The 22,193-nt window shown below is 43.9% G+C and overlaps 1 protein-coding gene across 5 annotated transcripts; it reads left to right on the forward strand.

Moving 5' to 3' along the window:
* The first annotated feature begins 90 nt into the window (after positions 1-90).
* On the forward strand, positions 91-20,697 carry larp1b (La ribonucleoprotein 1B). Of its 5 annotated transcripts, none has more exons than XM_034577414.1 (19): positions 91-888; positions 3,275-3,336; positions 5,111-5,167; positions 5,877-6,099; positions 7,097-7,279; positions 7,794-7,919; positions 8,134-8,296; positions 9,837-9,981; positions 10,454-10,631; positions 11,267-11,454; positions 12,793-13,149; positions 14,921-15,035; positions 15,212-15,381; positions 15,479-15,585; positions 15,776-15,936; positions 16,051-16,195; positions 17,347-17,456; positions 18,709-18,836; positions 19,120-20,697. In XM_034577414.1, the coding sequence occupies exons 1-19, from the start codon at positions 561-563 to the stop codon at positions 19,411-19,413; spliced, it is 3,240 nt and encodes a 1,079-aa protein (XP_034433305.1). In that variant the 5' UTR covers positions 91-560; the 3' UTR covers positions 19,414-20,697. The 5 variants fall into 5 exon arrangements, with proteins under 5 accessions (XP_034433305.1, XP_034433301.1, XP_034433302.1 ...); XM_034577410.1 differs by having other exon boundaries at positions 117-888; positions 5,877-6,105; XM_034577411.1 differs by having other exon boundaries at positions 133-888; positions 5,877-6,105; positions 15,779-15,936.
* Positions 20,698-22,193: the final 1,496 nt, after the last annotated feature.

Here is a 22,193-nt window from a genome sequence, read left to right on the forward strand (position 1 = left end):
AGACAGACAGACAGAGTGACAGACAGAGAGAGAGACAGACAGAGACAGACAGACTAGAAAAACAAACCTCTAAACACACATGATTTAGAGTGTGGGCTGTAGTAGCGCGGTGTGGCCGCCGGCGGCAGCAGAGCCACTGTTTACAGGCAGAGAGCAGCAGGCTGCACGAGCTGTGGACGCGTGGAAACCGGAGGTCGCAGGAGAAGCTCGTGTAAAGTTGGTGAAACTCGCGGGTGAAGCGGTTCGGGTCGTGCGGGTCTCATGGTGACACTCTACCGGCTCCCTGGTAACGACTCGCCGGCTTCAGAGCGTCGATCCGGGCGGTAAATCGCCACATTCCGCCCGCGGACTCCTGCACGCTCGCTAGCTAGCTAACAGCTAGCTGCAGGAGCTACTCGGCTAGCTGGCTAGCGAGGTCCAGCCCCAGAGAGGAGTTGTTTACCCCAAGTTGTGGATGCGGTCGCCCCCCGAGCTGCCCACGACTTTTCTCCGGGACCAGAGGGCCAGGACCCCCGCGGCACACTGGATTTAACACCGCGAGCTGTTAGGAGACCAGCAGGATGTCCGCAGAGGTCGAGAGCAGCCAGGTCGACTCCGGTCTGACAGCGGAGAAGAACCAAAACAAGTCCGAGGCGCAGAGGGAGCCGCCGGGGCAGAGGGGCTCCGACAAGCCGCTGCAGGGCGGCTCCGAGGCGGACCGGAGCCCCGCGGACACCCACAGGAAGTGCAAGGAGAACGACAAGGAGAACGACCAGGGCGGCGACGCGGACGCGGCTGTGGAGGCGGCGAAGAGGAACGTTGTGGAGGCTCCTCCGCCGAAAGTCAACCCGTGGACGAAGAGGACCACGGGCAGGGTCGCCATCAACACCATCAGCTCCCAGGACAAAGGTGAGGAGGAGGGGAGAGGGGGGGGGGGGCTTTATCCCATACACGTTACAGTGGAGCAGAGTGAAACTTTGTACAATGTTCGGACGGTCCGGGTCGCGGCGGCCGGAGCTGAGCACATTGCTGCCGCAGCGTGTGACAGCTTCTCTGCGGGGGGGGGGGGGGGTCGGTCCTCCTGAACCCACCCGGGCCTGTCCCACTTCGGCCCGGGTTCATTTCCACCACAGCCCCGTGCACTCATTCGACTGTCAGCTCGGTGCTGAGGTGTTGCTGGTGCCATGTTCGCCCCATCCCCCCCCCCCTGCTCGGATTGCTCCCTGAGCACCACGTGTTGATTGCTGACAACTGCTACTTCTTTAGCCTGCGAGCTCCCACCAGCTACCCCCACCCCCCCACTCGGCTCCACACAGGAGCTCATCGGCGTTAAATGCAGCACATGGTGGGGGGGTGTGGGGGGGTTATTCTCGTGGAGTGCTGTGTTAGTGCAGCAGGGCTCGTGTAGCCGTGTGGAAGCTAGTCAGGCTAACGGCTGCTGCTGTAGAGACACGTTGTGCATGTCCAATGGCCTGGCTGCCTGCAGGTCCTCCCACCAGCCTGCTCCCACCAGCCTGCTCCCACTGTCACCAGTTCAGAGAGCGTGGGCGAAGTGGCCGGACAGGTGGAGAGGTGCTGCAGGAGCTGGTTCAGTGGTCATCAGACACTTTAGATTACTCTTTATTATTCAGTTAATTGTTTAGTTGGATTAAGTCTCCACCATGACACACTTTGCAATTAAGACAAACAAGTGGCAAAGCAAATAATGACTCTCGAAGGGATAGTTCAGGGAAAAGTGAAACTGTTTACACTTTTTGTAAACAGTGTTACAGCCAAATACAATTGAAGTAGCTGGGGACAGATAAAAAACACAACGTTTCTCCATATATTAGATATTATATATTAGATATATTGACATATATTCCGTTACATAACAGAGAAAATTACCAAAGTGATTAATTTACAGTTGAAATGGCGACTAATCCATTAATTTCCCTCTGATTAACAACCGAAAACTCAAATACATTAAATTTGCACTGTTGCAAAATGGAGAAAAACAACAAATCTTCCCATTTGAAAAACTGCAACTAATAAGTATTTGTTTAGTTTTATTTAATTAAAATGAGTTGTTTGTTGTAATTAGTTTATAACTTAAATCTTTGTATTGAAGATCTACTCAATCGATAATAGTTTAAAAGTTAATTATTTAAAACGTATTTGTACTTTTTTAAACTTAACCAGTAACAAAACTTAAAGGACCACATGAAGTTCTGTGAAAGTGTCCCTGGCATCATCAGAGTTAGCTTAGTTTCAACTCCAGGCTTTAAAGCAGTAACTGAAGACCTGTGTTACAAAATGTACAGTTTGGGCGATGGTAAAACATTGGGGGGGGGGGGTGGGGGGTGGAATCCTAATGGTAGGTGCTGTTGCATTGTGGGTAATGTAATAGGATCCATGGTTTTTGGTTTGTGACTCATACTTGGGAGTAAAATCCCGGACGCTGCCCGTCTCTCCTGCTTCGTGTTTTCTCTTCCGTTGCAGCCTCAACTTGAAGTTTGCCTGAACTTGGGAGTTTGATGTTGACAAACTTCAGATTGATTAAACTTTCTGTGTGTCTTATTAACCCATTTATTCAACACCTCATCATTTCCCCTGCCAGTTTAAATGTTGAAACAATTCCCCCGGATACGTCCACTCGTTCAGATGTAAAAACTGTCAAACTGTGGTGGTGTTGAATTGAGCCTGAATCTGAGTTGTGAATGTGTGTCAGAGCACATAGCGACCGGAGGAGCTATATTTGAAGCGTTCCACTCTGGCAGGAGAGCAGGCATCGTTTTACAGCGCTACTGTACAGGCAGCTCTGTGGGTGGACGCCTGCGGGCTCGCTCATGCATACACCCAATTTGTATGGAAGCCCCGGCCCCTGCGTCGCTTATCAATCCGACCATCCCCTGCCGAGCGATAGGGACTGTCAGGCTGCAGCGGGCCACTCCCAGCGTGCAGCTGCCTGCAGAGACGCAGCCGCATACCGCTGCTGGCTACACACAAAACACCCTCGACTCGTTCAGTCGCTCAGTCCCTTGGGGGGAGGAGGATATTTATTCGTTCTGTACTGACAGAAATTCCCTGCGCTACACACACACACACACACACACACACACACACACACACACACACACACAGACGCACTGAGCAGGGCAATAGTACATGACTCAACTTTCTGACTCCAGCGTGGAGCAACCTGCTCACCTGCGCTAAGACTGGGGGAAAAAAAAAAGGGGGGGGGGATTTAGATTTGACTCTGTTCTGGTAAATATCATGATGTCACTTTCACTCATTGACTCTGTGTCTGCAGATCAACAAAACGCTCTGAAAGTCGTCCGAGCCAGCAAACCCAGGACGAGAAAGTCCAGCAAGGTAACGAGGATCTTTATTCTTTTTTTATTTATTCCTTTTTCCAAATCTGTTTGACATTAAAGTTGTCACAAGCCGGAGCCTCCAGAAGCTGCAGTCAGGAGTCGTGGAGGCGTTGGAGCGGCTCCTGTCACCCACTTGTAAATAAACCACCATGTTGGACTCTTTTTGAAGTGATCACATGTTCCTATATCACCAGGCTTAAGTTCTGCCTGCTGGTGAAATGCAGGATGGGAAATCAACATCTGCTGCTGGCGGCTTGTTTTGTTTGCTTTTCTTTGTCATTTCAGATAATCATGTTTCTCAGAAAGTTTTCACAGGTTTCACGTCCCTGGCGTCTGTTTTTTAAAATCTACGACAGCCTTGACACAACAGCACAATTACCACAATATGAATTCATGTTTTATAAATGTATATCACAGTATTTGCAATATCAACATTTAAAAACAAATAGTTTTCTATATGTGAAGCAGAAACTTATTATTGATGGTTTGTAAGATTGTGAAAAAATTATCACCATAGTTTCCCAGAATCTAAATTAAACTCTTCAACTGTCTTAGTTCAGAAACCAAAAGATTTTCAGTGTAGAGCTGAAGCTAATAATTAAATTGATTAATTTTGCTTCTCGCTTCAGAATCATTGATTTGGATGAAAAAGATAAGTTCACAAAGTCAAGAAAGAAAGACAAAATATGAGTAAAACATATAATCATCTGATTTTTGCAGTAAACACAACTTGAGTAAGTTAAGTTTACACTTTCTAAAATATATTTTTTTAAATTGTAGCACATGTTTTGCAACACAACACTGACTGCACAATGTTCCACTGACCAGCAGGTGGCAGTAATGTGCCACCATCTGCAGCAGTGCACCAGCAAAGAAGCTGAAGAACAAAGTTACTTTTAAACATGGACATAAACAAAGCTGGATTTAATAAACCTTTCAAATATGACATATAACCAAATAGTTTAGGTAGAAGGAAATTAAACTATGTTCCAACTTAAGGTTGAACACACGAGTTCTGGTGAGAAACCGTGAACGATAACGGGCTTTGTTTGTTGTAAGTAAACTTTACATGCAGCTTTACTTACCAGTGAACTGATTGTAAACAAAACACAACTTAACACATGAAGCAAGACTCTGCCTTTTCAATTTAAAGGTATTTTAACGCATAATCATGAATATATAGAAGTTATTAAGATTCACTGATGCTGGTTTTATTTGTTTGGAATGAAAAATGGTCCGTAAAAGATTCCTATGGTTTCTGTTGTTATTTGACGATCACATACATTTAATTCTCAATTTGTGTGAACTAACCTTTTGATTAAGTTACTTCCAAGTGAAGGAAAACGTCTCTGTCACTTCACCTGCATCAGTTAAGAGTTTTTAAAAAGCCAAAATACCCTTTAAACATCCTTCTTGTTTCCAAAACCACTTTCCTCCCTCTACTAGAGCAGCTGTGATCAGAATATCAGGATTTTATTTTTCTGACCCTCGTCCTTCTGACCTTGATCTCGTATCAGATTTCCCAAATTTACATCATCCACGTTGCTGGAAAGTGGCTCGGCCTGTTTATCGGTGTTTGCAGTTCCTCTGCAGACGGAGCACTGACCTCTTCCCTCTCCTCCTCCTCCTCCTCCTCCTCTACCTCCTCCTCCTCCACCTGCTCCACACGCAATGTTGATCTAACCAGTGGAGGTGACAGGGGTCGACTTGTGAAAACTAAAATATTGATCTGTTGTCATTAATGCATGTGTTCATTTCTCTTCATTTTACAGTCGAGTGACTTCAGCGATATCACAAACTGGCCCACACCCGGGGAACTGGCCAAAGAGGTGCGTCGTGTGTGTGTCTGTGATCACGTGTGTGGCTGATGTTAGTTCAATACAACGTTGTGTTAGTTCCCTGCTACCAAACACACTGGTTGACTGACACACAGGCTTTTCTGATATGTGCTCACCAGACGGAGCATTAAAAAACACGCAGCCATGTTTTAACAGTCCTCGTGCTTATTTGTCTCTAAAGACAAATACGAATTTGAAAAATCGTGGTAGTAAAGATCGACTCTTTAAATGAATCCATGTCCAACAGAAACAACTTATGTTCAGTAGTTCAACTAAATCATTCACAAGAAAAAGGCAAAAGTATGAGTAAAGAATAAAAAAAATATATACTATACAAGAAATGTTCTTTTATTACTTAATTTTTTTGCGATTTGTCAGGTTTTACTTTCCTGATACATTACATTACGTTGTTGGGAACTTCTACATGAAGTAAATTCACTTTTTAAGTTTCAGAAAAGTAAAAAAAATATATCATATCTACATCTGGTAATCAATCTTTAGTACTGGATTTTACCGTCCAAGCAGATGTTTAATATTTGGCGTAGGAACCAAAAATGTAAAGGCAAAATTAGATTTTTTACAAAGGACACAGAACAAACGGATGCAACCAAATTTAAAAAAGTGAAATATTAAAGAATACAAAGTTGAATTGTTATCGAATAAAGCACAAATATAACCTTGTGCCTGTCCGTCTCCGCAGCAGCAGCAGAATGTCCTCAACAACGGAAAGAAGCCCAGCTCCTCTCGCGGGGAGAAGGAGAAGACGAGCGAGCGACCGGACAGGAAATCTGAGAGCAGCCACGACGGGGGTGAGAGCAAAGAGAACCAGGAGGCTCAGCCCGACCCGCTGGGAGAGCTGCCCAAAGACGGAGAGTCCAAGACGGCACCGGACGCCAAGAGCGCCAGCCTGAAGAAGAGAGGAGGTGAGGGTGAGGAGGCTTTTCTTTCTCTTTTGGGTTCAGCGTGTTCAGCTGCTGCAGTCCTGGTTTGATTCATTCATATTTCGTCGCTGTGTCGTGAAGATAAATCTCCAGAAGAAACAACCTTGATCTAAACTTTGTGGTAGAAAGTGTAATGTAGCTAATTCTTGTATTGATGCTGCACGTCTTCCACCGCACAGCGACGACTCAGATCTCTTCTGCATTGAGGGAGCATGTCAATAACTGTATCGATCATGATTGGTTGCATGTTCTGCTGTGATCACCTATTTGCTGCACTTCCACTGATTCACTCCCACTTCATCAAGTCTGAAGCAGAGATGAAGTTAGGATACGAGATAATTCACTAAAGCTTTGAAAATCCTTCATATATTACTACAAAACTCCCTTTTAAACCTCTTTTTGAATATTGGACGACTTCATTAATATCAGTTCATGATGTATTTAGACAGTTTGGGCTATATATTAAGCTCTATATGCTTAATAGATAAAAGGGTTAATATCATATGTGCATATACTTGTACTGTATATATAGATATAGACAGCAGCTACTTGTTTTAGTTTTGCATGAAGTCAGGAAACAGGAGGAAGCTGCTGATCTGGTTCAGTCACCAGCAAAACTGATGTTCACAAATTTACATGTTACATCTCGTGTAATCTTTACCGTGTTAATTAAACACACAAAAATATCCATAAATACACCTCTTTTCTACATTTTCTATCCTTTGAATATAAGTCATATTGGCAAACATACAGACTTATTCATAAATCTGTCAGGCTCCAATGATTCATCAAACATATTCCTTCACTTTATATCCAGTTGAGTTGCATTAAGATCAGAAGAAGAAGTTTCCTCATCGATTTGATCTTTATATTCGAGTCGCACTGAGTTTTATTTCAATTTCAATTTGTTCCAAAATGAAAATCCATTTGGGAACAACCCTCTTGAAGCTCTTGTTTCCGGTTGTGCAATCATCGCTAGGTAACAAACGTAAGTGGGTTTCTCTGCCGCTGGAGGAAGGGTCCCGGGACGACGGCGGCCACGGCGACAAGACGCCCAGTGGGGCCCACACACGCTCGGACACGGAGCCCAACAGCGACTCCCCCGACCCCACGTCGCCCAATCACACGCTCCATAATAACAGGCCGCATGATAGCAGCAGGAGTAAGTGGCCAGCGGCTCCATGTTTTCTGTGCACGACCTCAGTCTCTGTTTTGCTTCTTCACTCGTGGGTTTGCAGCGTCTCTGTGTTTCTGGGTGTTCGAGCTTTTTTTTCCCTTCAAACTAACACGTGGCAGGATGAAAGCATGGTGTAGAAACACAGCGGAGATCAAACTGACAATTCAAACTCCGGTTCAGAGCCTGTGCACGTCTCGCTGCTCGTATCACTCTGGAGGTTTTCTATTAAAACTCCAAAAGGCACCAAAATAAAATGACCTTTTTTAAATCCAGTAACCTGGGTTTTTATTGTCATAGTTTTATTTATTTCTATTGGTTATCATAGCATTTGAAACACCCAACTTTATATCTGAGGTTTAAGGAAGTTTAATCTTGAGTAAGTCAGATATTCACTCACGTTGTAAATAAACAAAACTAAATCATTAAGATAATACCTGATGGGGGGGGGGGTACGTGGTGTACGTGCGGACAGTGGACTTGAACGTTTTCTGGTCCGCAGGTTGGAGAAGTGGGCCGCGGGACTTCGGCGACGAGGCCGCCAGCGTCCGAAGTGACAGTGGGAGCGTTCGTGGTGGAGTACGAGGCCGAGGGAAAGGTCGTGGGCGCGGGAGAGGTCGTGGACGAGGTTTGTTTTTTTTAAATACTTTTACACTGGAAATACCACCTAAAAGTCACACAGTCATACTGATGGTGCTATGTTTTCTTTCGTATAGAAAAGCTTTTCATCACTTTCTTTTCCATAAAACAACGTTTCAAAGCTCTCTTGTTATAATCACTGCACAGATGAGTTAACCATCTAAAAACTTTTCGTTTCTTCTGTTTCTCCTCTGCTCTCTCAGGTCGTTATGAATTCTCCCAGAGCTTCAGAGACTCTCAGTCGTCCGACGGCTCTGCTCAGGCCGACTTCGGCTCCAACATGGTTTACTATTACGACGACGGCAGCAAGGTCCAGATGTACACGGTGGATGAAAAGCTCCTCAAGGAATACATCAAACGTCAAATGTAAGAAAATGACAACTCTCTCCTTCCCTGTTCTTTTAAATCATGCAGGTTTCAGTACGTTTACCTAAACAACCGACTGGGCGACATGGGAGCATAAAGACGCTGAACGCAGATCGGAGGAATTGATTCAGATTCTTTTTTTTCTTGCCACCATCACCTCCTGAAATGTCCAGAACCTAAATGAGAACTGTTAAAACACAGCTAGCGCACGTTATTGAATAAATAGCTTTCTATCATTTTGAGTGATTTTCACTGTAGGTTTCATTGGCTCTCCAATTCCAAAAGTAAATAAATGGATCTTAATCTTTTTAATACCACTTATTAGAATGAGACATTCACATTATTTATGTTTGGTTGTATTTTTACAGCTGTTGAGGGATGAATGAGTCACTCAGTTGTAATTGGCTCTTGGAAGCTGTGATTAAAGTTTTGCTCCACTTTCTGCTGTGGTTTTAATCAAAACAGGGAAAATACCCTTTGAATCAATAACTAATGAAAATAATCATATGTAAGAAACAAAAATGTACCTCTTTCTCCTTAAAATTTTACTTGAGTAATTTGTTCCAGCTAAGTTTATTGTGTTTTAATCCACTTACATTGTTTAAGCTGCTAAAACAGGATGTGCATCAGCTGCAAAAGGTCAAACTCTGGAAATGTAAAAATACTGTGACTAAAAAGAATCTCCTCCAAGCGTCAGTTTCAGAAACGAGTATTTATGGACGTGAGAAGCTCTGAAGTGAAGCGAGTCACAACACGTTGGCCTCAGTTTTATCAGTACGATGGAAAATTATACCTGCAAAGGTCAAGGTGGGAATATTTTTAACCGCCGGAGAAGATTGTGTTTGTGCAGCGCAGCTCCGAGGTGTGAGCGAGTGAAAGAGCGATAACAGAAGTGCAGCGTCGTAAATCTCCCCTGCAGGTCTCCCTGTGACCTGCAGGGGGCAGCGTGCACTGCCCGTCTGACTGACAGCTCTGGCCTCATTACTGAAGCAGACTCAGAATAGTGGAGGGTGAGGTGCGTCCTAAATATAGTCTGAGTGCTGCTGGGGGGATGGGGGGTGAATTATATGCAGGCCTGTGCAAGGAAATGTAGAAAAACTTTTAGGGAGGAGGGAGAGGAGAGAGGTATAAGGGGGGGGGGGGGGCATTCTTGTCTTCTCCTCTCTCGTCTCCTTCATGTTATTCAGGCTGCTCACTCAGCCGGCGTTACTCCACATGAAGCAGCCCCTGCTCATCGCCTGCGGGCCGAGCCTGACCTCCGTGCTCGTGTTTGTACGTGCACGCGCGGGGGGGGGGGGGACTTAAAGTGCTGTGACAAGTAAAGGAGATTTCAGAGATTTCCCCGTCTACAGATTCTGGTTCACAACTCACGAGTCGACGTGTAGAATAGATGAGAGAAATCCTTCAAATGATGAATTATGAAAATAGTTTGATTAACTTTAAATCGATTGACAACGTGGTTGATGTCCAGATTGTTTCAATTTAAGCACTACTCATATATTTAGGAGTGCTCGTATTTAACTGTGCTTCCTTCCTCCAGCGAGTACTACTTCAGCCTCCACAACCTGGAGCGAGACTTTTTCCTGAGGAGAAAGATGGACGTGCAGGGCTTCCTCCCCATCTCCCTGATCGCCAGCTTCCACCGAGTCCAGGCCCTGACCACCGAAGTCAGCCTCATCGTGGAGGTAACGTCACATCGTCCGTCTCTGAGACACAAACTCTGCAATCGTGCGTTGCTCTGCTGCGTCTGGGGATTAGTTTAATTTCATCGTGGCTTCAGGTCAGAAGGAAATCGAGGACGACATCTACAGTCGTGTATTAAGCTTTTAATCCCATTTTGAGAAAAATCAGGTGGCGAACATTTGTAGCGATGCTTGGTTTGGAAGAACCACCCGTGTTAGAGAAAGTGATAAAAACTCCTGGATCCACATCCTGATCCCCTCTCTTGGGTCCTGCTCCCCCCCCCCTCCACAGAACTTGATGGAAATGGGCTCAGTAGTTTTTAAATATTCCTCCTGATGAAAACGTGACCTCCTCTGTGGAGGTTACAAACACAATAAAAACACAATAAGACAATTGAAGGCAGTGAAAATGCTGCCACACAATTCATGGATACGAGTGTGAACGTCCTTGTACTAACGCTTCCTGCCCCCCCAGGCCCTGAAGAGCAGCACGGAGGTGGAGCTGGTGGACGACAAAGTTCGCTGTAAAATTGAGCCGGAGCGCTGGCCCATCCCCACCCCCCCCGTCGGGGGCTCCCCCCGAACCGACTTCTCTCAGCTCATCAACTGCCCCGAGTTCGTTCCTCGTCAGACTCTCAGCTCCACAAACTCCGGTCAGTGTTCAACTCCGTGCAGCACCAACGTGAAGTCTCTTCATGTTTCTTTATTAAGTGTTTGTGTCTTTATTCCTCTGAGCTGCTTCTATTAAAACACATGAATGAGCTGCTCCATTCACCTTCAGCACTATAAACACACACTCTGGTTTGTTTTAACTCACACACACAGTCCACCTCCTGAAAACTGATAAAGATCCACTGCTGGAAACAGTCTGATGGGTTAATGTTCATAGTTATGAATGACTCTCTTTGTGGAGGATGAATTAGTGCTAAATCAATTATTAGTGGCTTATTATTCAAGCAGTTGAACAATGAAATTAATTGCTCACAAGGAGAATCTGTCACATCATATTTTAAAGCAAAACAGCTAAAAGGGGTTCCATCTTTAATGTAAAGATTTGCTGCTTTTCCCTAAAATCACTGTCAATTAAATATATTTGGGATTTGAAGCAGCGTTCCCTCTTTGACTTGTCACGGTTGTTGTTGATCGACTTTAACGATGAAGAGTTGAGATTCCAGACGTTAGCACCTTGTGGCCCAAATGAGAACTGACAGTGTGAGGTGTGATGTATTTATTTGAAGTGTCGCTAAAGGTCGTCTCCAGTGTTTTTACGATGCCTTTATTCTTTAAGCTTCATCGCCCGTGAAGGAGACTCCTCCTGAGTCTGCCGAGTCTCAGGACTCAGCCGAGGCCGACTCCTCGAGCCAAGAGGAGCTCCCCACCACAGACGTCTTTGAAGACGCCGCCGCCCCCAAGCCGGACCCTGACGCCTGGATCCAGGTGGAGAAACGCCACAAGCAGCCGTCAGCGAAGGCAAAGGTACTGAAAGGGAAAGAGCACTTGGGCATCTTCAGCCCCTCGACACGAGCCGTCACATGCTCAGACAGGTCGTAAACAAACCCTCAGAAAGGACAACTTGGAAAATAATGTTAAAATGTACAGGCTGATCTTCTGCTTGAACTTGAGAACAATGTTAAAATATACCTTAGTTATTTTGAAAAACAAGACGACACTTGAGAAACTAGAAAACGGTTTTGACCGTAGTTGCGATGCAGAGCCACTGTTGAGCGTTTATTTCCTGGTTTCCTGTCGATGTAGTGAACCGTGGTGCGAGAACAGGAAATGACCAAATACTGCCCAAAGGAATCTTGGTTTTGCGTCAGGAAGTGAGTTGGTGCTGCAACAGGAAATCTGAAATTCCTGGATCGTCTTGTCAGCAGGAAACCAAACCACAATAAAATACTTATCACAACTCCGAGAATATTACATTTCAAAGCAAAACACATTCAGGAGAAAAATTAAACGCATTTAAACCTCACATGTCTATTTTCCATCCCTTCCATCATCACTGTGTGTTTCCATTTGCCTGTTTCCTGTCTTCTCTCCTTCATCATGTCTCCTCTCCGTCTGTCCCCTCTGTTTTTTCCTCCTCCATCTTTCCACCGGCAGCATGTCAGTGATGATGTGTGTGTTGTAGCCTCCTCTCCTCCCTCAGCGCTCCCACCCGATCTCCTCCCCTCCTCAGTTGAGTACTTCCCTCCTCACTCGCCCCCTCTCAGACTTTCCCCCCCACCCCCCTGTTCTTCTCATTTATGTCTTCTCTCGTATTAACTCAACTAAAACAGCCTCGTTCATAATGTGCTGTAATAATTCAGTCATGTTTAGTAAGTCACCAGACCTTTGCTTCAATGTTTAACTTCATTTACAGACTCACACTATCCAAAGTACAACAACTGAGCCGTCACTAATATAATAACATGAGCAGCTCAACAAATGTGTCACGTTACTTCATTATAACTGACGTCGGCTGATTTATTTTTGGAACAGTTCTGTTGGTGCAGTTTTTTTTATTTCTGCAATCTCACATCCTGATTCTTCTCCTGTAGAAACAAGGCGAATAACACAACACTTCAAGTTACATACCAGTGATGTTGTTGTTATTATGGATCTTCTGGTCCTTTTATTATAACAATATACAGGTTGAACAGGTTTAATTGCTCTTCATTAGTGGTTTTGTCACAGAACCAGGATCTTCACATTGATTTATGAACCAGAATTTGCTCTCAGGAGTTTTGGACATCATCATCGTGCGGTTTAATAAACGTCGTCACACCCTGAATTTAAAATGTGCTTCTGTGTGTTCGCTGTCTCATCCAGGGCGACAGTAAGACGCCTCCCAGCAGCCAAGCTCCTGTGCCGGCCGTGCCCGACCAGGAGGAGCTGGACTTCCTATTCGACGAGGAAATGGAGCAGATGGCGCCCAGGAAAAACCAATTCACCGACTGGTCAGACGAGGACAACTCGGACTACGAGCTGGACGACCAAGACGTCAACAAGATCCTCATCGTCACCCAGACTCCTCCCCACATGCGTAAACACCCCAGTGGCGACCGGACGGGCAACCACGAGTCCCGTGCCAAGCTCACTACCGACCTCGCCAAAGCCATCAATGACGGGCTGTACTACTATGAACAGGACCTATGGACGGGAGAGGAACAGATCGAGGTCATCAAGGTAAGAAAAACATAGATGCAGATCAGTCACAAGAAGATGAAGATGAACTCTGACGGCAGCTAAACACGACCAGGACGAGTGTTTCCTTCCAACGTCTGATTTGTTCTGCCACAGTTTCCTACTGATCTAGAGTCTTTCTCACTCTCACTGCGTCCGTGGTCTGTAAAAACATCCAAAAGGCTTTTACCGTCCTCTGCAGACGGGCAGAATCCTGCATTAGTTCAACCACACAAACTTGAAGTTGAAGTTGTTGGACAACACAAGATGCTCGGTTAATTGTTGTTGCAAATAAGAAATTCAAATACCCTCAACTTCATTGTTTCATGAAGGGAAATCTGCAGATGAGCTGCACAAATAAAACCTGGTGAAATATTTATATATATTTATAAAACCATCACGCCACAAGATTAGTTTTAACGTTTCTGGAGCTTACACTTGTATTCACTGGATTTTAATTGTTAAAATGTCAAAACAGAGCTGTTAAACCTCACAGTGCGAACAGGGGGACAAAAATAAACTGTTCATCGCCCACGATCCTCCAGACGACACACGTGTCACACAGCTGCTTCCAGAGCTCAGCGTCCCACACGGGGCGCGAGGGCCCGGGGCCGGGGAACCTCGTGTGGAGTCACTGGTCTTCTGCTTAGTAAGAGACAGACGCTCTGCTCTCTGTGAGGTCAAAGGTCAATTTCAGTTCAGAAGTCAGAACAAATACAGATGTTGTGATTCTCTATCAGATGATTAATGAGGATTTCAGCGAAAGAAAGAACTGTGATGTCAACATGAGCAGTTATTATTATATTATTATGTAGTATTTGATCTTTCCCCTGAAACACAGACCACGGAGTTAAGAAATAAACAGAGAGAAGAATTTCAAAAATGTTCCTGTCCAGTGAGAAAAGTTAAAGTCCTGCTGTCGACATTAATATATAATAGAAACAATACGTTTTGAAATCTGCTCTGTATCGTCCTCTGAAAATTTCATATCGACTCTGACCTTCAGTCAATATTTCAAGTCTCAAGAGTAAATATCTTTCAAACAACATTATTTACTCCGTGTAAAATCTTAAAATGTCAGCGGACGTCTTTTTTCTTTTTTTCTTGGATGTTTTTTCAGTGTGTTCAGCTCATTCTGGGCTCAAAGGTCGTCAGCGATGTCGCCACATGTGGGAAACGTCACGCCTGAACACACACACACACACACACACACACACACACACCCCCCCCCCCCCCCCCCCCCCCCAAGGTCGCCTGTGTTTTTCCTCCTCCTGTTGCTGATGTGTAAAGTTCGAAGTCCGACTCACGGCTGCTGAGTGTCACACCGGCTGCAGCCGCTGCCAACATCGTGTATTTTTACCACCATGTCTCACTGTTATCAGTTTAAACAGCATATTTCAAATATTACATAAGTGCGGCGCAGGAATACGGTGATTGTTAATGTTGATTATATTCTTTTTTTTTTCTTCACAATTACAGAGAAAAACAAATTAAAACTCTCAGTAAAGATTATAATTTGACCATAAATTGATTTTGTCCAATTAAGTGTTAGATTAAACAATAATTATTTCACTATATTGTACAACAAAGAAAAGCACAAATTCCTCACGTTTGAGAAGCTGGAATCAGCAAAAATATAGTTTTTTTTCTTAAAGAAATTACTTAAATCATAAATTTATTTATTTTTCTAAAGTTGGCTTATTATAGGAAATCAAATCAGAACCTTGTGAATTGTAATTAAAGCGATTTTACTCGTGTTTCTGTGTCTCCGCAGCAGGAAGCGGAGAATTTCAAGAAGCTGAGCGTCATCACTAAAGACGAGTTTGACACTCTCGCCCCCAAAGTGCCTGTTGACCCGAACCAGGAAGTGCCACCTCCTCCGATGCCAGGTGGGTTGACAATCCACTCAGGAGCAGAACTTTGCATGTCACATGTAACTTATCACATCATCACGTACAAGGAATGTTTAAAATCTGCTAAAACGTTTGAAAGCCAGTTATTTATTCCTAGTGGACGATAATCAAGATGTGTGACTAAGATCTTCTCTGGTAACGTGTGTTCTCAGTGGACAGCGCCGCAGAACTGTCCCACTCTCTGCCCACAACGGTCCCAGAGTCGCCCAGCACTCACGAGCCCCGAACCCCCAGAACGCCTCGCACCCCCGGACGCCAGGACCCTAACAAGGCGCCGCGCTTCTTCCCCGTGATGAAGGAGAGCGGCACCGTCGACGGACAGGTGAGCCGGCTTCAGGTCACACGGGGTTTACCTGATTTAAACAAAGGTTTAACAATATGAACGTACGATTATCATGAATGTGTTGTTTTCCTTCCAGATGTCGAGGAAGAAGAAGACACGCCACAGCTCCAACCCTCCACAGGAGGCGCACATCGGCTGGGTGATGGACTCCCGTGAACACCGGCCGCGCTCCACATCCATCAGGTCCGACTCCGTTGTTGACTCGTTTCTGTTTAACGATGAGATGGAAAAGAAGAACACGGACCAGCCACTGCCGTCTTTCACTGTCTTTGTCTTCTATACAGAATATGAAAATAAAGATGTGTTTTTAGAGAATAAAGGAGAGAGGTTTTTAAACATGACACTCACACGATTCGTCTTCGTCCCTCCACAGCAGCTCCAACGCGTCTCCATCAGAAGCGGCGCCGCTGTCGGGAAGCTACGGCTGCACCCCCCAGTCTCTGCCCAAATTCTGGCATCCATCCCACGAGCTGCTGAGGGACAACGGCTTCACCCAGCAGGGTTACCACAAGTACCGCCGACGGTGCCTTAACGGTACAGAACCAGAACCCCCCCCCCCCCCCACTCAGTCACGTTTTATTTGATTGTTGCATTCCCCTGTGTGCTGAAGATGAGAAGGCGTTTCTGACATGTCTGATGTTTTCCCAGAGAGGAAACGGTTGGGAGTCGGTCAGTCCCAGGAGATGAACACCCTGTTCAGATTCTGGTCCTTTTTCCTGAGGGACAACTTCAACAGGAAGATGTACGAGGAGTTCAAACAGTGTTCAGTGGAGGACGCCAAAGACAACTACAGGTGAGGTGGTGGGAGGAAGTCGCTGATTAGAAACTGAGATTCCTTGCAAACATGTTTCTGATGATTAATAAAGGCTCCGATAGTTACACTCACCAGATTGTGGTGAAAATGAGCAAACGTCTTAAAGCTCTGAAGCTTTTTTGTTTTCCGTTCCCTTGTGAACACAATATCTCAACAACGGCTTGAGGGAAATTCTTCAAATTTTGTTAAAATGTTCACTTGGACTCAAAGATCGCCTGATTAGATTTTGGAGGTCAAAGGTCGAGGTGACTTTACAAAAAAACTGTTCGCCTCATGAAGACAAAGTGGAATTTATAGACTCATTAAGTTCGAGAGAATCCTTTTACATTTGGCACAAATGTTCACATGAGCTGCTTTCAGACATGAACTGAACCCTGAGATCCTCAACAGACACAAATATAAAAAACAAACAAAAATGGAACAAATATCTCGGGATGCCGTCATTCGACATGTAGAAGAAATCCAAAACATCAACGAGAGCTGTTTGTGTTGTGTAAACGCGTCTAAGTGGAGAATCTCCTGCCGCATTGTTCACGTGTAAAAGAGACAAACTCTGGAGAAAGTCCAGACTCGATTCTGGGAACATCCTCCAGAGTTCATGTGTAGAAACATCCCATAATCTCCCTGATATGAAGAGAAGCTCGTCCCCTGTGGTGTGTGTGTGTGTGCAGACAGCACAGGGTTAACAGCAGGCGGCCTCCCTGCTGCAGCGTTCGCCAGAAGCACATTCGCACATCTGCCAAACCCACATTCTTCTCTGGATAAGTTGACAGCAGTTGATGTAGGAGCAACTGCAGTTTCAGGGTGTGTGAGCTGACGCGGTGACTCCCCCATCAGCTGATGGTGCAGCCGCTGGTATGGACTCCGTCTAACCGAGGACTCGTCCGTCCGGTTCCCCCCGTCGGCTTTATTAGACTCATTAATAACCCCCGACACAAAGCAGCTCCTGTTTGGAGACACGTGTGAGAACAGACGACCTCCCTGTGCAGACACCACACATCTGTCTGTGTAAAGATCCCCGTGTCCAGGAGCCAGATGTGCAGCCGAGTGTCACTGTTTATTTGTCAGTGAGGTCAGAATGCAGGTAAACATTTGTTTCTCTCTCCCCCCCCCCCCCCCCCCTCCCGCAGGTATGGACTGGAGTGTCTGTTCAGATACTACAGCTACGGTTTAGAGAGGAGATTCAGGTTAGATCTGTTCAAGGACTTTCAAGAGGAGACGCTCAGAGACTTTGAGAAAGGTAAAGTCCCCGAGTCAAACTTCACCTCACTTCCCCTGGAGGAAACAAACTGACTTCACACATTTCATCTTTCACTCGTCAGCTGATTCAAGAAAAACACTTTACACTTCAAACAGAAAAATATAAGATGAACATATAATTTAGTCACATGTTTTATGACAGAACAATCTCATCACATTGTTATTATATATTTTGACCTTTTATATAAAAATATATCGTAAATATTTGGGTATGGAAGAACCACACAGATTCACTGATCAAGCCTAAAATAAAATTACATTTCAACTGATTTTAATAGTAATAATATTTGAGTAACCTTTATTTAGTATTTATAAGCAGATTCAAAACAGTGAAATAATGTTTATAAGAATATTAGATTGTAGTTTTAATCAGATATAAGGACATTTTCAGTGTTTTTATTATGTGATAGCTAATAAATTTATTTTATAATAGCTGATGAATGATTTTGTCTTCAATTTTACAACTACACAGTAAAACTTAAATGATTGACAAATGATACATGACTAAACTTTGCAGAATTTAACTTTAATAAATGTTTAAGAAGTAATTTGATCCTTTTACAGCTACATTACAAATAGTTTATATATTGTATATGAAAAGCAGAATTCAAATTGAGTGTTAATTCCTCTTTAAACCTGCTTTACCCGACTAAAGCTCCTCTAGGCTGAATGTGCAGTTGAGTAAAAAAAGAACAAGACACGATTCCTCAACCCGTTGAACACTGAGCGAGTCAGTGAAGCAGAACGGACGATTCTCAGTCCTGACATGAGACACTTATTTCCAGTTAAGTTACTTTGGTGTTCGGTCAGAAACGTTTTGAAACTCCCTCCGACTGGAGATCTGAGTTCTGTGCAGACGCAGACAAAACCAGAACAAACTGTCTCCACCTCTTACTGGTGCATGAGCCTCTTATCTCATCAGACGAGTTCATGGATCAGTGGTGAAGTGTTAAATAACTTCTAAATGATATAAGCTTAATATTTGACTTTTAAAATTATCTTCCTGAGTTTATGGCCTGAATTCCCTCAGCATATGTAAATGTTTTACTGTTCACACATTTAGATAAAATCATAAACGATATTCACAACTGAAATGTAGAATGAGAGAGAACGTTCTGGTTTATCAAGTCAGATAGAAACTTTCAGAGGAAACACTGAGCTGTAGATGATGTTCCTCTCCGTGTTCTGGTGAAACCTCCAAGTCCTCGTGTTGAACCCGTCTCTTCCTCCAGGTCAGCTCTACGGTCTGGAGAAGTTCTGGGCCTTCCTGAAATATTCAAAGATGAAGAACCAGCCCATTGACCCCAAGCTGCAGGAACACCTCTCCCAGTTCAAGAACCTGGAGGACTTCAGGGTTGTGGTGAGTGAAAACCAGTTAATACGTGAAGCTTTTGGCTTTTTATTGTAAATCGTTACCTTTGGCCTGATCAATACAATTAAAAGAAAAATCTGTAAATAATGGTTAAATGATTAAAAGGCAATGATTTAGAATAAGAGGCAGAGATTTCAGCTCTGGTGGTTTTTATTTCGGTTTCTGCTTCATAGACATTTAAACTTCATTCGAGGACGCCTCAGGTCTCTGTGATAAACCTCCGTGTTTCTGTTTTCTCATGTTAATCCTGACCTTTGACCTGTGTCTGCAGCCCCCGATGGGAGAGGAGGGAGGCAGGAGGAGACGCCACTCGTCCTCGGCCGGGGACGAAGGGAGGCGTCGGCGACATCCTTCCAACACTACCTCAAAGCCCACGCAGGCCTCCAAATCCTCCAGTGCTGCTGCTCCACCTGCCGCCGCCGCCGCCGCCGCCACCATCGCTGCTGCTGCTGCACAGAACGCACCCAAAGACAACGCCCAGAAATCCACCGCAGGAGCGAGCGCCCAGGCGAAGAAGACGGAGTCCGGGGCCGGGAAGAAGCAGAGCGCTGCACCAAATAAATGAAGCTCCCTCCCTGGAGGCGTGGGTTTGGACAGAAGAGAAGCGGCGCGGCTCTGAGCTGCGGAGTTTGCTCTTGTCAGCGGGCAAACCGTTAGGGTATGAAGAGAGACTGAGCGTGGTTGACTTCATTTGATTGTTTTTATCAGTGCATTTCATTTTAAAGCAAGCAAGCATAGGCAGTGAGCTTGAATCTGTGCAGCTCGTTTATGTTTACAGAAAGAAAAAAAAAAATGCATTCCCTGCATTTTGCCTTTTGTTCTCTCAGATGCCAAACTCTTCAACAAGTGTGTCGATCTGCACGACCTGTCGACCGCTGTGGTCTGTGACGAGGTGTTGAACTGTGATTCTAGTTTGCCAAGATAAGAGACGCTGCAGATTGTCTTGTGTGCCTTAAATCTGACTCACCAGGACGACTGGAGGACGATTGGTGACAACAACAAAAAAAAGTCCAAATTCTGCTTTTTAAAGTCTTCCCAGCTGATTATTTTTGGGGTTTTAATGTTTTTTCAAAGTGACACCACTCACATTTTTCTATTTTTTATTTTTGTCATGAGGCATAAATATCTTCATCGTCTTCATCGTGACAATCAAAGTCGACATCTGCAGTCATACAGTTTCTGGGCAGCCCCTCGAGGCTGCTGCTCCGGGACAGATGTGCCCTGATGTTTTTCAGTCTGACTGACAGACATCACAGCTGAAACCATCACATCGGATTTTAATTAATTTAATTAAAAACCTGGAAAAATGTTAAATTCATCTGGGAAGCTTTACTTACTTTAAGTCCCATTTTACACCCAGAGGTAGAATAATTTATTGTTTTTGTTTTTATTTTTCCTTTTACTTGATTGATGAAATAGTCTTAGGTAATCGATGCAGTTTTAAATAGCTTTTGCTATTGAATATGATATAAAAAATTAAAAAAAAGTTAAATATTTCTGCTGGAACTATGGGTGTGAGCTAGCTTCATAAAAAAACTACAGTATATTTTAGCTTGAAGTTTACTTCATATTATATTTGAGGCTTAGTGCTCTAGAGCACTTTAATCATTAACTTTCCTTTACTTCATCAGTGGACTTAAAGAGGATTTAGAGTTGAATTTAAAGAAAAAAAATGTAAATACTATAAAAAATCATTTGCTATTCAGTTATCCTTTTGATTTTAAGAAGTGATTTGTTTTATCGGTAATGTGTTTTTTTTGTTTTGAGTGTGTTTTAGGACAAAGCAATGCATGTCGATGAATTGTAAAATGCAAAAAAATATATAAAATAACACTTGATTGTACGAGCTCGTGTTTGTGTCGTGTGATCTGTTGCTCTGTCGCTCGTCTGTCAAACTCAGTCTGTTGCGAAGTGTCGTTAAACCTGATCGGCCGGTGAGCGCCTGAGTGGGAAAGAGCAACTCAGGTGATGCGTGAGCAGAAAAACAAACAACTAATGATGTTAAACAGGAGATGAACATATGTTCTGATCATAAAACGATCAAATGACGTTTTGTTAAGAAGAAAATGACATCAGTTGTTTTAGAAAAGCAGATTTTGAGCCAAAATAGATTTATCGTTGCATCATCTCGTTTTAAAAAAAACCTAAGAGGAAGAAATGAGTAAACACATCCAAGCTGTGTAATAAATAATTAAAGATGTTTGAGTTATTTTAGTTTTAATTGACGTTTAATTCGCCTTTTCTGTCTACGGGTCGCGGCAGAGGGACAAAAAGCTCCGGGACTCGAGTCTCGGCTCACAACAGAGGTAGGCGGGTGTTTTGATGCCTTCACGTGTTCCTCGGAAATCCCAGCTTCAAAATACAACGTGGCTCCACAGAAGACTTCCTTCACTGAAGTGCAGCGACTGTAAATGTTAAATGTGTCTCAAAATGCATTTCTATGGGAATTCGTTAACTAATGTTTTCTGTCCGGTCGTCGGTGGATTAAGTTTGTAAGAAGCTTTTATTCAGTTTGGTGCTGCGACAAACTAACAATAACACAAATATGAGACATAACAACTGGGGTGTAACACACACGCAAACAGACAATAGTGAAACAATAACAGACAACAGTTAACAACAGACAGTTGTAAAAAAACACAATGTCAGACGAGATGTGATTGTTGAGAACAAAATGTCCTCACTTCTGTCCTTAGACTTTTTTTTTATTGAATATGTATTCAGTGTTTGTAAAGGCTGAACACACGAGCTCAAAGTAAACATCACTGTGTTCATAACAGTTTTTTTTATAAAGTTTGTCCTTTTTACAAAGAGGGCACGAGAACATGAGCACATCTGGGCAGAGGCAAGTGAGAGACCCCTCCCTCCTGAACACAACCTCCAGACTAACACACAGAAACATTGGTGTGTGTCTCTTTGTGGTCATTCTGCACCTATTTGTGACACTGTTGTGTTTACTGGTTTACTCCTTTTTTTAAAGTTTTGTCTCTTCTTGACAGTTTTGTGTCTCTATGTTGTCATTGTGGTCTTTTTCAGGTCTTATTGTGTGTTATGTCAATAAAAGTGTGTTTTTTTTTACATGGAGGAATGAGGAACTGGGCAGAGGCAAACCAAAGACATCATAAAACCTCCAGACTGAAAGAAACTAAAAAGTTGAAGTTGTTTTGTGTCTCGTTTTGGTATTTTGCAGACATCATTAACACTTTTGTGTCTCTTTGTTGTTCCTGTGTGTATCGCACATATAAGATAGCAAATGAAAGCAGACACTTGAAGCACCAGGAACTAGTGATGTGTAGATTGTGCAGATTCAGAATTTACTGGTATTTTACCAACAATGATGAACTG

This window comes from Hippoglossus hippoglossus, chromosome 22 (genome assembly GCF_009819705.1).
Source record: "Hippoglossus hippoglossus isolate fHipHip1 chromosome 22, fHipHip1.pri, whole genome shotgun sequence".
Lineage (NCBI taxonomy): Eukaryota > Metazoa > Chordata > Actinopteri > Pleuronectiformes > Pleuronectidae > Hippoglossus > Hippoglossus hippoglossus.